The 19,592-nt window shown below is 41.0% G+C and overlaps 2 protein-coding genes across 3 annotated transcripts in view; one reads left to right on the forward strand and one right to left on the reverse strand.

The window, feature by feature from the left end:
• Window positions 1-1,600, reverse strand: part of LOC142160639 (uncharacterized) — an 81,116-nt gene extending 79,516 nt beyond the window's left edge. The window contains exons 1-2 of the mRNA XM_075215502.1: window positions 1,443-1,600; window positions 1,169-1,280 (exon numbers count right to left, since the gene is read on the reverse strand). Coding sequence (XP_075071603.1) covers window positions 1,169-1,229 — 61 coding nt within the window. The 5' untranslated portion in view covers window positions 1,230-1,280; window positions 1,443-1,600. The remainder of the gene's footprint in view (window positions 1-1,168; window positions 1,281-1,442) is intronic.
• Window positions 1-19,592, forward strand: part of LOC142159791 (uncharacterized) — a 1,176,369-nt gene that overhangs the window by 1,023,395 nt on the left and 133,382 nt on the right. The window lies entirely within an intron of this gene.

The raw sequence follows: 19,592 nt of genomic DNA on the forward strand, positions 1-19,592 counted from the left end.
TAGATATGGGCTAAATTAACACGACATCCTATCCATTGGTCTGGACTACTCAAAGTTCACCAAGTGGACATGAAGGTAGCAAAACATTGAAGCAGCCTCTATATCTCCATCTGATCAACATCAGGCAGCAGGGACTCGTGGTCAGATTAATGCTACTAATTTAGGCTGAAGGCTCTGTGTAGACAAGCACTGAGAGGGAAAGAGTGCAGCTTGACAGAGCAATACAGGACAGTACGAAAGAGCAACACAGAATGATGAAGGCACAGAGTGGAGGAGAGCATTAGGACTGATCAGGAGAATGGAGCAGGGCACAGACGGCCAGCACCAAAAAAGTGGAATAAAGCATAAGGGCAGAGCAGGATACAGAGACAGGTCAGAAGATGAAGAGCAACAGTACAAAGCATCCAACCACAGAGATATGAGGGGAGCTATGGTAGAATGATGGGTGTGTGATTATAGTTCTGTGTGAAGTGTGTGTTGTGATGGAATATATGTGGGAAATAATCTGCTTTAGTATTGCAGTGTTACACATCATGAGATTAAAACATTCAGGAATACACAAGGAAGATAATGGGTAATGTCACATGTACTACTGCACGGGGAGGATCATGGGTAATACCATCCATCTCATCACATTGATCAGTGATTGAATCACTATGGTGACGTCTCTTGTACTGATGTATGAGAAACACAAGAGTGTGAGAAAGAGACTGGTCAGATCTCTTGGCTGGTAGCACACACTGATATGATGTGTAGAGGAGAACAGGAGTCTAATAGGGGCTGAAGGACAGACCAACTGGGTACTTTGAAAACCAGCTAAGACCATTAAGGTGAGCCTCATTCCCTTTTTACCCTCTCCCACTCGCTCCTCCCCTCATCTCTTCACAGGACTCTAGAAACACCAGAAGATAACTGAAGCAATTGTTTTACGAACTGAACAAACATCGGTCCTTACTCAAGAAACACACCCAAGAACACCAACCCACGAACTAACGAGAGCAACGTCAAGATAAGACAAATTCTAATATTAGTACATCCACATGGCAACATAAACACCACATCACCTCACCAATCTACACTGCAACATAGAATACTCCAAGAAGAACAAGTGGTAGTGTCTGAACAAGGAGAATGTGTCACTCTTCTGTAATAAGTGTTTATTACTCACCTGTGCTGATATCTGTACGGATTTCCTCCTCCTTACACTGCTGATCACCCCTCACATACATCTCTTCTTCTGCCTTTATATTTTCTACCTTAATATCAGCCAGATCTTCAAACTAAATAACAAAAAACAATAAAAAAAAACTTTAATAACCTTGTATTTCATTAATTGAAATTAAACAGAATAATATCAGTGTATTAGAAACACACAGCTGTTCTACAGATCATATAGTGAAAAGTAATTTGGGTAATTTTGCGAGACCATAAATTCCATCTACCTGACACTGCTGTGGGATACTGTGATTTTCCTCTGTACAATCCTGTGAATAAAGAGGACGGGGACATCTCTCTGGGGTATTTCTGTTACTGGATCCATCTGTAGAAGACACACAGTGACTGAATACATTGTTTAAGCGTGATTGTCAGATGTTGTGTGTACCTAACAACCTATAACCTAAGCAACCTATAAAATATATATATATTCCATAGATAAAAAAAACCTTACGGTTTAACATGTCCGATTAAGGTCCCTTATACACAATCTACAATGTAAGAAATCAATTGAAATTCTTCAACTCAAACTGCAAAAAGCAATGAAATTACGACGATTAAGGCAGAAACCTTTATGGACGTGTTACTTGCGCAATACAGACATGGTGCCATCACATCCTGTGGTTAGCTGCAGATTCAGCACTATCATGGAGTCAGATTGCTGTCACTCACACAATACAGACATGGTATGTCATCACATCCTGTGGTTAGCTGCAGATTCAGCACTATCATGGAGTGAGATTGCTGTCAGTCACACAATACAGACATGGTGCCATCACATCCTGCAGTTAGCTGCAGATTCAGCACTATCATGGAGTGAGATTGCTGTCAGTCACACAATACAGACATGGTGCCATCACATCCTGCAGTTAGCTGCAGATTCAGCACTATCATGGAGTGAGATTGCTGTCAGTCACACAATACAGACATGGTGTGTCATCACATCCTGCAGTTAGCTGCAGATTCAGCACTATCATGGAGTCAGATTGCTGTCACTCACACAATACAGACATGGTGCCATCACATCCTGTGGTTAGCTGCAGATTCAGCACTATCATGGAGTCAGATTGCTGTCACTCACACAATACAGACATGGTGCCATCACATCCTGTGGTTAGCTGCAGATTCAGCACTATCATGGAGTGAGATTGCTGTCAGTCACACAATACAGACATGGTGCCATCACATCCTGCAGTTAGCTGCAGATTCAGCACTATCATGGAGTGAGATTGCTGTCAGTCACACAATACAGACATGGTGCCATCACATCCTGCAGTTAGCTGCAGATTCAGCACTATCATGGAGTCAGATTGCTGTCACTCACACAATACAGACATGGTGCCATCACATCCTGTGGTTAGCTGCAGATCCAGCACTATCATGGAGTCAGATTGCTGTCACTCACACAATACAGACATGGTGTCATCACATCCTGCGGTTAGCTGCAGATTCAGCACTATCATGGAGTCAGATTACTGTCACTCACACAATACAGACATGGTATGTCATCACATCCTGCGGTTAGCTGCAGATTCAGCACTATCATGGAGTGAGATTGCTGTCAGTCACACAATACAGACATGGTGCCATCACATCCTGCAGTTAGCTGCAGATTCAGCACTATCATGGAGTCAGATTGCTGTCACTCACACAATACAGACATGGTATGTCATTACATCCTGTGGTTAGCTGCAGATTCAGCACTATCATGGAGTCAGATTGCTGTCACTCACACAATACAGACATGGTGCCATCACATCCTGTGGTTAGCTGCAGATTCAGCACTATCATGGAGTGAGATTGCTGTCAGTCACACAATACAGACATGGTGCCATCACATCCTGCAGTTAGCTGCAGATTCAGCACTATCATGGAGTGAGATTGCTGTCAGTCACACAATACAGACATGGTGCCATCACATCCTGCAGTTAGCTGCAGATTCAGCACTATCATGGAGTCAGATTGCTGTCACTCACACAATACAGACATGGTGCCATCACATCCTGTGGTTAGCTGCAGATCCAGCACTATCATGGAGTCAGATTGCTGTCACTCACACAATACAGACATGGTGTCATCACATCCTGCGGTTAGCTGCAGATTCAGCACTATCATGGAGTCAGATTACTGTCACTCACACAATACAGACATGGTATGTCATCACATCCTGCGGTTAGCTGCAGATTCAGCACTATCATGGAGTGAGATTGTTGTCACTCACAAAATGGTGGAGCTGCTGATTCACAGATTTGTGTGTTCACTGGAATACACAGATGATAATCCCCACAGCCATCCCTCTTAGTCCTGATTTATGGATGGTAATTTATATAAGTGTGTATGCAAGTTTGGAGCTACATACTAGAGCCTGGTTTGTGAATGTACCGATATTTGGCCGAACAGAACCTCATATTGAGGATTTAGTATTTACTAGTGCATAACTGAAGTTTGAGCATCAGTACTCTCCCTTATTAACTGAGGATTTGGTAAACCAGCTGGTTACTTCTGCAATAAGACCTTATCCAATTGAGGACCTTTCATTTTTACCAGAGCTGGACTAATTTTGGTTTCTTAATTTTCTCTGATCAATTATAACATCTGTGTCTATCTGTATATGCTGATTTGAGCACTTGCTGCACTTTTAAAATACTTTGTATTGTTGGCAATCCATTTGCATGAAGTTTTTACTTTATTAATACACACATTCGATATCCTTTATTATTATATTAAAATAGACTAGTTTTTATTTTTCTTTTGCTGTGGGAACATATTCTTATTTTATGTATATAGACCTTGAAGCTTTGTTCTGGTGCTCTCTGTGCGTTCAGTTTACACTGCTGAGCAGTTTACCGGGAAATATTTTATTAGTTAAGTCTTGTTGTCTTTATGTATCCTTGAATTGTTGTTAAAAGTAAGCTTATGCCTTGTAAGGGAATGTAACGGCAAACTTTGTTCACTGATAACCAAACTAAGCAGAGGCTTCTCTACCATTTAAATGTATTTCAAATATATTATTTTGTAGTTTTTTTATGAATTTATTCTACTGACCCTTTCTAAGACACAGAGACCCTAAACTACGATAAAGGTAAACTAAGAAAATGTACTACTACTGTATGTGTGTATTCCAGTGAACACACAAATCTGTGAATTAGCAGCTCCACCATTTTGTGAGTGACAGCAATCTCACTCCATGATAGTGCTGAATCTGCAGCTAACCACAGGATGTGATGACATACCATGTCTGTATTGTGTGAGTGACAGTAATCTCACTCCATGATAGTGCTGAATCTGCAGCTAACCACAGGATGTGATGACATACCATGTCTGTATTGTGTGAGTGACAGCAATCTCACTCCATGATAGTGCTGAATCTGCAGCTAACCACAGGATGTGATGACACCATGTCTGTATTGTGTGAGTGACAGCAATCTGACTCCATGATAGTGCTGAATCTGCAGCTAACCACAGGATGTGATGACATACCATGTCTGTATTGTGTGAGTGACAGTAATCTGACTCCATGATAGTGCTGAATCTGCAGCTAACCACAGGATGTGATGGCACCATGTCTGTATTGTGTGAGTGACAGTAATCTGACTCCATGATAGTGCTGAATCTGCAGCTAACCGCAGGATGTGATGGCACCATGTCTGTATTGTGTGAGTGACAGCAATCTGACTCCATGATAGTGCTGAATCTGCAGCTAACCACAGGATGTGATGACACCATGTATGTATTGTGTGAGTGACAGTAATCTCACTGCAGGATAGTGGTGAATCTGCAGCTAACCACAGGATGTGATGACACCATGTCTGTATTGTGTGAGTGACAGTAATCTGACTCCATGATAGTGCTGAATCTGCAGCTAACCACAGGATGTGATGACACCATGTCTGTATTGTGTGAGTGACAGCAATCTGACTACATGATAGTGCTGAATCTGCAGCTAACCACAGGATGTGATGGCACCATGTCTGTATTGTGTGAGTGACAGTAATCTGACTCCATGATAGTGCTGAATCTGCAGCTAACCACAGGATGTGATGGCACCATGTCTGTATTGTGTGAGTGACAGCAATCTGACTCCATGATAGTGCTGAATCTGCAGCTAACCACAGGATGTGATGGCACCATGTCTGTATTGTGTGAGTGACAGTAATCTGACTCCATGATAGTGCTGAATCTGCAGCTAACCACAGGATGTGATGGCACCATGTCTGTATTTTTTGAGTGACAGTAATCTGACTCCATGATAGTGCTGAATCTGCAGCTAACCACAGGATGTGATGGCACCATGTCTGTATTGTGTGAGTGACAGCAATCTGACTCCATGATAGTGCTGAATCTGCAGCTAACCACAGGATGTGATGGCACCATGTCTGTATTGTGTGAGTGACAGCAATCTCACTCCATGATAGTGCTGAATCTGCAGCTAACCGCAGGATGTGATGGCACCATGTCTGTATTTTTTGAGTGACAGTAATCTGACTCCATGATAGTGCTGAATCTGCAGCTAACCACAGGATGTGATGGCACCATGTCTGTATTTTTTGAGTGACAGTAATCTGACTCCATGATAGTGCTGAATCTGCAGCTAACCACAGGATGTGATGGCACCATGTCTGTATTGTGTGAGTGACAGCAATCTGACTCCATGATAGTGCTGAATCTGCAGCTAACCACAGGATGTGATGAAACCATGTCTGTATTGTGTGAGTGACAGCAATCTGACTCCATGATAGTGCTGAATCTGCAGCTAACCACAGGATGTGATGGCACCATGTCTGTATTGTGTGAGTGACAGTAATCTGACTCCATGATAGTGCTGAATCTGCAGCTAACCACAGGATGTGATGGCACCATGTCTGTATTTTTTGAGTGACAGTAATCTGACTCCATGATAGTGCTGAATCTGCAGCTAACCACAGGATGTGATGGCACCATGTCTGTATTGTGTGAGTGACAGCAATCTGACTCCATGATAGTGCTGAATCTGCAGCTAACCACAGGATGTGATGGCACCATGTCTGTATTGTGTGAGTGACAGCAATCTCACTCCATGATAGTGCTGAATCTGCAGCAAACCGCAGGATGTGATGGCACCATGTCTGTATTTTTTGAGTGACAGTAATCTGACTCCATGATAGTGCTGAATCTGCAGCTAACCACAGGATGTGATGGCACCATGTCTGTATTTTTTGAGTGACAGCAATCTGACTCCATGATAGTGCTGAATCTGCAGCTAACCACAGGATGTGATGAAACCATGTCTGTATTGTGTGAGTGACAGCAATCTCACTCCATGATAGTGCTGAATCTGCAGGTAACCACAGGATGTGATGGCACCATGTCTGTATTGCGCAAGGAACACGTCCATTAAGGTTTCTGCCTTAATCGTCGTAATTTCATTGCTTTTTGCAGTTTGAGTTGAAGAGTTTCAATTGTTTTCTTACATCGTAGATTGTGTATAAGGAACCTTAATCTGACACGTTAAACCGTAAGGTTTTTTTGTCTATTGAATTTCATGACTTTTTGTGAAGTGAAAATATTGATGATAAATTTATGAACTTAGAATTTCACAGCAGTTAAAAATATTGGAAACTAGATGGGCCAAGTGGTTCTTCTTAATCCCTAATAAACAAGAGTGTTTACATTGCTCTACTATATTAGCCTCTACCACCTCTGTTAGATGTCTATCCCACCTGCCCCCTACTGTTTTGATAAAGTAATTTTTCCTCAGATTTCCTCTAAACCCAGTACCCTCCATTTCTAGCGCATGTCTTTATTTCACAAGTCTGCAACTGCCCACCAGCTTTGTAACCTCATGCACACGTCACCGCCGATTGCACCAGCTTTAATCTCATGGTACCTCCTGTGTACCAGTGTCTCTCACTTGACACCCCATTCTCACCAGCTCAATTTCACTTGTCATCCCCTTTGCACCAACGAATCTTTCAAATGTCACTCCCTGCGCACCAGCTTTTGTCACATGTCACACATGTATGTATGTGCAGGCAGGCAGTGATGGGATGAAGTATGTATGTTCTGCCAGCCATTGATGCAATATGTATGTTCTGGCAGACAGTGGTAGGGTCTGTCTGGCTGTTGTGGCAGACAGTGGTGGGGTACAGAATATATGTATGTGTATGTTCTGGCAGAAAGTAATGGGGTGTTCCCGCTGGGATTCTATTTGAAATCTCGTTACCCTCAATTTGGTGTTGAGATCCTTCAAATTTAGAATGGGAAGAGGAGTGTTTAGGAAACATCTGGGAGGCGGACCAACCAGATCCAGAATGGTCCCCCTGGAGACTACTCCTCATACCCATGTATCTGTACAATTCTAAATGTATAAATGTGATGATACCAGGATGTTAGTGAAGGAACCCAGAGGAAAATCCTGTTATCTACGAGTTCAGGATCACACAGTCAAAGAAAATGTGTGGATACAACTGTACCTTTATTACAGATGCAAACAATAGCTGAAATATTTCAAACAATACTTTAAACAACACCCAGTGCTCACCTACCTTCAACCATCACCCAGTGACACCCCAGTGTTCAATAACAGCAAATCATTTAAAAAGAAAATGGGTTTTCTTTACCAGTCCAAGTTATAGGGAAATGATGATGTCCGTGATTAATAGAATAAACCAGGCAGAGAAAACAAATCTTCAAGTCCAAGAAAAGCTTGTAATCCAGCAGCCACAATACTCCCAGGCAGAAAGCCTTAGCATAACGGCAGGAGCCGCAACTCCAAGGTCAATAGCGTTTAGAAGCAAATGACACGCACACGTTTCTCCCTCAGGTCTTTTTAAACGAACAAAATTATCCACACTAGAAAGCCCACCCCAAGGGGATTGAGATGGGAGGATAAAGCCGTCATCACCTCATGGTTTTCCCTCCTGCTGTTTTGGAACCTAGGAGTCTGACAGTTCCAGGAAGAACAATATCAGTTCAACCAGTTGCTGACTGACTTAATCCTGGTTATGTAACAGAGCCTCCCTGTTTTAACCCCTTCTAGGCATTTGTGATGTCAGAAGGATGCCAGAGGCTGCTTGTTTCCTCTTTGTAAGAGGGGGTGATGCCTTGGTCAGGAAACAGTACATCCACCAAGTTATAATCCAATATATTCAGAGAAATACATGTAAACCACCTGGCTTTGTTTAATAATATTATGGGTAAACTTAATTCCATTTTGATAGATTTTTTTCTCCAAAGTTAAACTGTATAGTAAATGAGGGTAATAAATTAAAACAAACCAATGTTCAACCAACACAAGCATCTTATCATCCTAAGTGTTTAAAATGACAGATGAGGAAGATGATGACTGTCAGACCCATCTTGTCACAACATACAGCAATTATACAGATAAAACATTTGCTTAAAATATAACACATTACCAAGTACATTGCATAGACCCAGCCACAGGGACATACAGATTACACAGTCACATATGACAATGCAAAAATGCAGAGTTTGGTGAGTAATATTTTTCAAGCACACACATGGACCAGCCCCTATCATAAGACAAGGAGCCTCATTAGCCAGTGACATTGTCCAACCACAATGCTCATATAGACACTGCCCACACACAAAATGTTGGAGTTTTGGTAGTAGAGTAGACATGGGCTAAATAAACACCACATCCTATCCATTGTTCAGGACTACTCAAAGTTCACCAAGTGGACATGTAGGTAGCAAAACAAAACATTGAAGCAGCCTCTATATCTCCATCTGATCAACATCAGGCAGCAGGGACTCGTGGTCAGATTAATGCTACTAAATTAGGCTGAAGCCTCTGTGTAGACAAGCACTGAGAGGGAAGGAGAGCAGCTTGACAGAGCAATACAGCACAGTAGTAAATAGCAACACAGAATGATGAAGGCACCGAGCGGAGGATAGAATTAGGACTGATCAGGAGAATGGAGCAGAGCACAGATGGGCAACAGCAAAAAAGTGGAAAAAAGTATAAGGGCAGAGCAGGATACAGACAGGTCAGAAGATGAAGAGCAACAGTGCAAAGCACCAACCACAGAGATATGAGGGCGCTATGGTACAATGATGGGTGTGTGATTATAGTTCTGTGAGTACAAGACGGTAGAGTTTGTGTGAAGTGTGTGTTGTGATGGAATATGTGTGGGAAATAACCTGCATTAGTATTGCAGTGTTACATATACTGAGAATAAAACATTCAGGAATTATTACACAAGGAAGATAATGGATAATGTCACATGTACTACTGCCTGGGGAGGATCATGGGTAATACCAACCATCTCATCACATTGATCAGTGATTGAATCGCTATGGTGACGTCTCTTGTACTGATGTATGAGAATCACAAGAGTGTGAGGAAGAGACTGTTCAGATCTCTTGGCTGGTAGCACACACTGATATGATGTGAGGAGGAGAACAGGAGTCTAATAGGGGCTGAAGGACAGACCAACTGGGTACTTTACAAACCAGCTAAGACCATTAAGGTGAGCCTCCTTCCCCTTCCCTCCCCCTCACTCTCTCCTCCCCCATCTCTTAACAGGACTCTAGAAACACCAGAAAGAACTCTATTACTCACCAGTGCTGATATCTGTAGGGATTTCCTCCTCCTTACACTGCTGATCACCCCTCACATACATCTCTTCTTCTCCCTTTATATTTTCTACCTTAATATCAGCCAGATCTTCAACCTAAATAACAAAAAACATTAAAAAAAACTTTAATAAACTTGTATGTCAATAATTGAGATTAAACAGAATAATATCAGTGTATTAGACATACACAGCTGTACTACAGATCATATAGTGAAAAGTATTTTTGCTACTTTTGTGAGCCCATAAATACCATCTACCTGACACTGTTGTGGGATACTGTGATTTTCCTCTGTACAATCCTGTGAATAAAGAGGACGGGGACATCTCTCTGGGGTATTTCTCTTACTGGATCCATCTGTAGAAGACACACAGTGACTGAATACATTGTTTAAGCGTGATTGTCAGATGTTGTGTGTACCTAACAACCTATAACCTAAGCAACCTATAAAATATATATATATATTCCATAGACAAAAAACCTTACGGTTTAACATGTCCGATTAAGGTCCCTTATACACAATCTGCAATGTAAGAATTTAATTGAAATTCTTCAACTCAAAACTGCAAAAAGCAATGAAATTACGACGATTAAGGCAGAAACCTTAATGGACGTGTTCCTTGCGCAATACAGACATGGTGCCATCACATCCTGTGGTTAGCTGCAGAGACTAATAGGGGCTGAAGGACAGACCAATTGGGTACTTTGCAAACCACCTAACCATTGACGTGAGCTTCTTTCCCCTTCCCCCCCTCCCTCTCTTCACAGGACTCTAGAAACACCAGAAGATAACTGAAGCAATTGTTCTATGAACTGAACAAACATCGGTCCTTACTCAAGGAACACACCCAAGAACACCAACCCACCGAACCAACGAGTGTAACATCAAGATAAGCGAAATTCCAATATTAGTACATCCACACAGCAACAGAAACACCACATCACTCCACACCAACCTACACTGCACCACGGAAAACTCCAAGAAGAAGAACAAGTGATTGTGGTAGTGTCTAAACAAGAAGAATATGTCACTCATTTCTGTAATAAGTGTTTATTACTCACCGGTGCCGATATCTGTAGGAATTTCCTCCTCCTTACACTGCTGATCACCCCTCACATATGTCTTTTCTTCTCCCTCTATATTTTCTACCTTAATATCAGTCAGATCTTCAACCTAAATAACAAAAAAAAACACTTTAATAACCTCTTATTTCATTAATTGAGATTAAACAGAATAATATCAGTGTATTAGCCATACACAGCTGTTCTACAGATCATAAATTCCATCTACCTGATACTCCTGTGGGATCCTGGGATTTTCCTCTGTACAATCCTGTGAATAAAGAGGACGGGGACATCTCTATGGGGTATTTCTGTTACTGGATCCATCTGTAGAAGACACACAGTGACTGAATACATTGTTTAATGGTGATTGTCAGATGTTGTGTGTATCTAACAACCTATAAACTAAGCAACCTATAACATATGTATATATACACACAAACGCACACAAATATATAATTGCTTAAGGAGGTATCTCTTCTATGTTCTAATCTTAAATTCATTGTAAAACAGTAAAAACAGGCTGGATCAATCAGAAAAGTCAAAACCAGTAAAATCTTTATACAAGGGGATGAATGTCTACCGTCACCAAAAGGGTTAAGAGAATTGACAATGCAAGCCCCCCCCCATTTCATAGATGATACATACAATGATCCCTGGAGTTCCTGAAGCATTGGTACTTTGTGTTTATTGTTCTGTACTTTGTCACCCTGTTTTGTACTACTGTTTGTACTGTGTACGGCACCCAACAAATTAATGATAATAATAATAATCCCTATTAGTACAAAGATATTTCTATATGTCCAGTAAAGAACGTGTTATAACTAGTCTCAGGGGGGATAAGAGGGGGTGCGGATGCAGAGTTTTATCACACAGCCAACACCCAGATAGTTTTAGCTTCAGTTGGAATGTTGAGAAAACTGTGTCCAACAAATTATCCTGAATTCCCTGAGTGCGATCAAGCAACGGGACTACTCAGATCAATACATTTCTCAACAATCAAATACTTATTCATTTTATATGTATCCTTAATAATAAACATTTGTATTAGCTATTTACAATTGTTGTCTGTCAATTAATGCAATCTCACACCTAAACATAAAAGTTAATGTCCATCCTGTGACATTTGGTACCAGAAGTGGGGTCTGGAATTGCAATTAACGACAGTTAAGATTCCTGCTATTGAAATTGTACTGCTTAGCATTTGTGCTCTGTTAGGGGTGGTTTATTTTGTTATATAAACTGCATAAAGGTATTAGACTGATACTTTGTTTAAAGTCCACTCCCTTTGTGGGTGTCTGGTCCAGGACACAGAGCGCCCGTTGCTTGCGAGTGTAATAAATATATATAATTATGTTGCACCTGTACATTTGGCAGATTCTTGCCATGCTGTTATGCATTTACATTAGTTTCAATATAATACCATTAAGTGAAAGGTTTCCGCAAATGTAGGGCGGATGTGTGCAAATTGAAAGTGTAGAATAAGAACTTTTACAAATTACAGAGCAGCTAATTCTCCTCCGTACATTTTTTAAGAGATTTGGAAAAACATTAGGAGGAGGTTGAGGATCAGTTTTCTTTCCATGTAATAAATGCAATGATGAGAAAACAGCAGAGGTGAAGAAGCCTAAAAGTCTGAGATGATGACCCTGTAAGAGTGAGGACTCTGATACAGAGAGGGGACTGGAAGTTTATCACTGAGTGGTCACAGACAGTGAATCTGATGATGAGGTTAAAGTTGAAGTTGGGGGAGAATTACGTCCCATTACTACCAAAGGAGGGAGGTGACACAAAGAGCTGGTACAGATGCTGCTAATGTGACAGATGCAGAACTCAGTGAGATTGGGGTTAAATATGAATTACATCCTAATGAGGGTTTGCTGACATGGATATTGAGACTGTGAAAGAAGCAGAACTGCCAGCAGTGTGGCCGGTGTACGACACTGGGGCTATGCTGATAATGGGGCACGCTGCTGTCACTGCCTATTAAATACATTTTAAAAAAAGGATCAAATCTTGCAGCCCCCTGGCCTCCTCCTCCCTGCATGTCGGGCATGACGTCATCACACCCGGCACAGACTGTAATGTCACATTGCTGCCTGTCATTCGGGATTCTATAGCACAGATATATGACACCTACAGAAGTGGTTGATATGAGTGCATGGGATGAGTTGGGACAAGGAATACAGATATTGTGTGAGTTGCGATGTATGAATGGAGTTACTCGAAATCCATTACCAGAGCTGGGTGTGTATTCTGTGCAGACTGAATGGGATGGTCCTGATGTAGCTCTATTTACTACAGTAATGTGTAATAAGCTTTAACCACTGCTCCTCCCAACTGAAAGCAGCTGTTATCACTATGCTGAGTACAATGCCCACTGGTAGAGCTGTGGTTCATGCTGCTTCACTGATGAGTCAGTTGGGAGAGTTAGAGAAATATAATAAAAAAAAACAGCGTATTGTAGAGAGAAAAGACTTTCAGAGGAAGGCAGAGAGTCAGTCTTCAAACAGATTTAAAGTGACACGTGGACAAATGTTTTTGGACATGTTATTTGCTGGTGAGCCAAATAGAGAGATAGATTGAATTGCTACAACTGATGGAAGGGACTGAGCGACGAGGGGAAGCTGCCAGGGTGGGCACCCAAGAAGGTGGCAACTAGTGATGTGTAAGATTATGCCCCTGTAACACCCACAGCCCCACCTGAATAATCTAAACATGGCCCTTATACTGCTCTCAGTAGGGAGGAGCAAGGTTTGGAAGACACATGATACTGGGTGTTGGTGGAATGTTCCCAATCCTTATTGACAGTAAGGCAGATTCAAGCAGCAGCTACTGATATTCAATATTTGTGTAATGAGGCCAAGGGATCGCTGTCCCTTTGTATCAGTGGCAATTTATTGACCAGGCCAAACATAACCACAGAGACAAAGGGATATCACTATACGTCACATTGCAACATACACAATGAAAAAGCAATAATTCTCTTTGTTGGGTGCTACACAATATCACCACATGGGATAAACAACAAAAAAATGATAAATGATAAGGATGGTGACATTAGTCTATGCAACAATCCATATGAATCTCTGGAGCATGTGGAAAAAATGAAAAATAATATATGTAGTCTAGTAAATCTAAATAATACAATGCTACTTCAAATATTGGTGTCTAAATCATCTGTTAAACTAAGGAAGTGAAATTCAAACAAAACAACATAAAAAGACAAGGAAACACCACCTTGTGGTATGTGTGTGCACAAAAAAGTAAAAACACCTCTAAATGGTGTGAAACATGAGTCAAGCACCAATTAAGTTGAGATCTTCTCTGAGATTTCCCCTTTGGATCTGATGTCAATCTTATTGAAGAAAAGAAGACTTTCCATTGGTCCTATATTGATCCTCAAGGAAGTTAAATGAGAAGAGAAAGGAGGAGCACATAGTGCATTATCTCACTTTTATTTATCATTAAAAAGGGCTAAGGAAAATTGGAGTCAAAATATAGATGTCATGAATCGCGGTCTAGGCCCTGTTTACTCCACTGGGCGGTATCATATCACTGGGCATGTCCCTCATGTCAGAGTGCAGCATTCTAAGTCCTGGGACAAAGCGTGACTTCTGCCTACAGTACTGGAGGCTGCCCTCTAGGGTGAGACATTTTGCTACATCCTGCTTATTCTGAGCACCTGACCTCATCCAGCATTAGCTCCCTCTGCAGACTATAAAAGTCACCTCCTACACTCAGCCAATTGCCAGTGCAACATTTTCCTAGTTCCAGCTTACCACTGTTGTTGTTTATTTGCTGCTCATTCTGCCTGCTGCTATAGACTTCAGCCATTAACCCTTAGTGTGGATTCAGCACCATTCTGCCTGCTGCTATAGACTTCAGCCATTAACCCTTAGTGTGGATTCAGCACCATTCTGCCTGCTGCTGTACAGATTCCAGCTTTCACCCCTCATGTGGATCTATTTCTCTTCAGCCTATTCCTCTGACTCGCCTACTGACTGGCGTAGTAGGTAACTGCTCTGAGTCTTCCAACTTCTGGAGCCATCTCTGTGTCTCATTAACTCATTAAGCATCATCTTAATGAGTTCTTGAATTTTGCAAGCGGCAATGTATTCTACCAGGTGATTTGATACATATATTCTGGAATTGTCCCCGTATTAAGCCGTTTTGGGTACAAATCTTCCAGTTAGCTAATAAGGTTACTGGACCAAATCTCTCTCCTACCCCGGAGGTCGCGTTATTGCAGCATTACCCTCCCCAGTTTCCATTACATGCTAAATGTGTTTAGTCGTATTCTGATTGCTGCGAGAGCCTCTATTTGCCTCTCTTATTGTCCCCACTTAGTGAAGTCTCCCACCGATCCCATTAGTAACTCTTGTTTACCTGACTAGGGCAACTTTTGCGTATTGAATTGTGTAGCAGCCAACCTGGTTTTCCCCTTCATGTGTACAATGTGGTTTAGAAGCAGAATTGTTTAACATGTCCCCCCCCCCCCACTATGTAACCCCCATACCCTCTTCCTTTTTTTTTTTTTTTGTTCCCTCACCTCCCATTCATGCCGCTTCTAACATGTTTCTGAATTGCTGTGATGAGACCAGTCCTGAGGGGAAGCGCCATTGCCTATGTGAACCCACATTTGGGTTAATCTCTAGGCTAAGCCAGATAGTGCATGGTCTGACAGGCAAATGGGTTCTATTTCTGTCTCAACAACCCACTGGGTAATGGCCTTTAACACCAAACAATAGTCTATCCTAGAAGAAGTGTTATAAACTGCTGAGTGATAAGTATAATCCTGAGTATTTGGGAAGCACCAAATATCTGTGAGTTGTAATTGTTGTTCTATGTACTTTATTCTAACTTTGTATTTGGCTGGTGTTTAGTTCCTCTCTGCCTGTCTAGTGTATCCAAAGAAACTATATTGAAATCTCCTCCCAATAATACCATTGAGTCTATGTGGGTATAGTTTATTAATTACTTTTAGATAACATGGTTTATGGTAAATCGCTGGTGCATGTATGTTACAGAAAATATATTTATTACCAGTTATAGAAGCTTCTACACAAACATAGCGACCTTCTGCGTCTATTTAACTAGTATGACTCGTGATGGGAAGGTTTTTATGAATCAGAATCGCTACCCCTCTAGATTTGGAAGAATGTGAGGAATATGCCACCACCTGTTGGCCTAACATATTTAATTTCTCATGTTCGAGATCTGTAAGGTGTGTTTCCTTTTTTCTCCGCTTAACTGGAGAGTTTATACCGTGAACATTCCAACAGATTTTTAACATGCTCTGCGTATATATTTATTATATATATATATATAATCTGAATGATTACGTAAGAAGTTGAGATAAATGTGGACAAACCAACTCCATTCGCCCTTTAGTCTATCATCATTAACTGTCCAGCTCCAGAGGTTAAAGGAAAGAGGAGGGAATAAAGATGGGGAAAATAAAGACATGGGGAAGAAAAAAGAAAAAAAAATGAGAAACATAAGGAACACAATTTGGAAGGTGGATACAGAAGAAGAGGGGTGTACTCCACACAAGCGTGTTCCATTATTAGCTAAGAAAATCCTCTTTTTCATCTTAACAAATATAAGCATGAAAATAAACGATAATCTCCATTACTCAACCACGTAAGATGGAGAACACCTTATATGATGTACTTTTAACTTATACAATTATACAGTGCATAACAATTTATAACTCAACAATTTTGATAAAAATACAAGAACATTTTTATTGAAACATACTGCAGTGTTCTACATCATATGAAAGCCCATGAAATGAGGTTTAAAATGAGACCTTGCCCAACTCTCTAGCTCTATTAGGTGAGCTACAAATGCAATTTAAACAAATGTTGAAAGCAAGTTTTTCTTTAAAAAGTTGCAGCTCTAAAGGACTATAACTTCAAAATCAGTGCACATATCAGCCTAAGACTTGGGGGTTTTCTTTATACACATGGCAGAATTTATTATACAAAATGTAATTGAAATTCGAGAATGTAAGTTAGAATTTCTCCTAAAATTGCGTTGATTTGATGTGGAATGACCCGATGGGCGAGGCTCTATACATTGAGGAACAGCTGGTGGAAAAGTGTGACAAGTGGACTTTAAAAGGACCACTACCTACAGGAAGAGGTGGTCTCAAATATTGCGTTACAGCCGTTTATACATTCCAGGAGTTATTATAACACATCCTTGTAAGCATGTTACACAAGAGACGACACATTACTACAAGACATACAGAGACATTATGGTACTCCTATGGAGAGCCAAATAGATATTGGAACTTTCCTGGCCAAACAAATCAGAAAATGGGTCAAGACGGAGGGAGTACATTAGGTGTATCATATACCTTACTATGCTCAAGTTGGCGGGCCTATCGATAGTATGAATGGATTGTTCAAAGACCAAGTTAGGAAAATTACCCCATATCATACATTGAGGGTATGGGACACAGTGATAAGAGAGACAGGGCAAAAGGTAAACCAAAGGATAATCGGCGATCAAACTCCTTTTCAGTGAATGATTACTGCCCCTGTGATAGCCCCGCCCCCTTCTACAATAATTTTCAGTAAGAAACAACTGAGCATAGAGAAACATAAAATTAAGATAGTGGCCCATGAAGAACAAGAGTTCAAAGACCTCTTATGGGTGATAGATCCAGATAGGGACACTCCAGACCCCATGTATAAACTACCAACAAGGATAACAAGTTTAGAAACCAAATCTTCACTGTATTTTATACCAGTACCAAAGGTGATAGAACATTGCTCATGGGAAGAATCAGCTACATGGGATAAATTGGGGGAATATTGTGTCACTTTGATCCCTAATCAGTGGTGGTATGTGGAAAAGGGACAAATATTAGGACACTTGGATGTGGTACCTGATTCAGTTTACGAAATACTGAAAACCAGTGAACATCAGACAGGATGCAAAGTATAGTTGAAGTACAGAAAAGTAAAAGAATATAGGAGAAATAGTAGCTTCAGGTCTAGGTGATACATAGTGTTACTAGAAGGAACAGATAATCCTGTCTATTTCACTTCCCGCAGATTGATTCCTATTGCTGAATAATGGCCTGGAAGTGGCTTGTGTGCCCTCTTCTGGTGATCTTGTGATTTGCATCTCGACAAATATCATGGAACAGGGGAAGGAGGGAGCTACATAAACATTTAGATAACTGACATAATGCTCTTATAGACATGACTTATCGGCTTGCCAAGCTCGGAAATTATTCAAATTGCTGGATTTGTACCCACTCGTCATTTTCAGATGGAACACTTCTGTATGAACTTTTATTGCAAGACACTGAACAATGGGTAGTTTCTGCTAGTTTTACTTAAAAATATATTTTTATAATACCAAAGAGTTAAATCAACATGTTTTGGTATTAAATTATCCTTTTGCAGCACAAAGGGGCATGTGTCAAATTTAGAGATGGGCGAACTTAGGTGATCCGAGTACCGAGCCGTTACATTCATGCTTTTTCGGATTCCAAAACAAGGCAAAACGTCATTGTGACATCGTCGGATCTCGAGAGTTTTTGGAATCTATAAATACCGCCCTCCACGGCGATCTAGCGCCATTTGTGATAGGGATACAGAAGGGGTAGGATAGAGTGTACAGCAGTTGGGCAGGCAAACTTACAGAAGTAAAAGAGGAGGGTGGTAGCAGGGTTCAACAAAGCTCCATTGCTAATTATCATTGCTGAAATCCAAACATAATATACTAGTCCTTGCAGGCTTTTTTTCTGAATTTGCACCAAAAAGTGTAGGGTGATATCCAAATGGATTCACAGCAGTACACAGAAGAGCAGGAGCAGCAAGCAGCTGCTGCCACCAGTCCTGATGACAGTAATCCCTGTATGTCATCTGGTAAAGCCTATGTAAAAGTACAGCCTTTTTAAGTCAGGGAAAAAAACATAATAAAAAAACACCTTTTACCGTAGTGAAGAAAAGAAGAGCTGTAATCCATGAAAAGTTATCTGCCTGAAAAAAAAATTGCCAACATGCCATTCTACACACGAAGTGGCAAAGAAAGAATGAGGCCTTCGCCTTTCTCTATGAGTGCGAGATCTAAAATTGTTACTGAGACATCTTTTTGTAAGGTCACTCGTGACAAGCAAGACCAAGTAATTCTGACTCCAAAAGTGGTGCACAAATACTGTTACGTGTAAAAGTCGAGCTGGAAGAAAACAGTAAGGCATTAGAGGAAAATGTATGCTCAGATTCAGAAATGACACCAATCCCTGAGGAGAGTCTATCCACGAGTGGTATGTGTAAACGTGACCATTCATATAGTGTATCCATAAAGAAGGCCCCTTTCAGCATTTCTGCTGATGTGTGCCTGAGCTGCCCGAGTGTAGCCAGTAATACACCAATTGAGGATGCCAATTTGGAATTGGAACAGGATGAGGGGGATATTTGTGAGCCGACGAGGGCACTAATGAGGATGATGTTTTTTGTGCCTTGCACCAGTGGAAGCAGTTCTGGCACGTGATAAGAAGAAGACCACTGTCATGCCTGGACATAAGACAAAAAAAAACACTTATGTGTGGAAATATTTCTACATAAATCCTGCTAACAGTTGTCTAGTCATTTGTAGTGTATGTAAAGCCACAGTCAGTCGAGGGAAGGACCTTATCCATCTAGGAACCTCATCCATGTTATGCCATTAGACGCAAGTTCATGGCAAGCTGTTTGGAAAATCAGAAAGTT

Source organism: Mixophyes fleayi, chromosome 6 (assembly GCF_038048845.1).
Source record: "Mixophyes fleayi isolate aMixFle1 chromosome 6, aMixFle1.hap1, whole genome shotgun sequence".
Taxonomy (NCBI): domain Eukaryota; kingdom Metazoa; phylum Chordata; class Amphibia; order Anura; family Limnodynastidae; genus Mixophyes; species Mixophyes fleayi.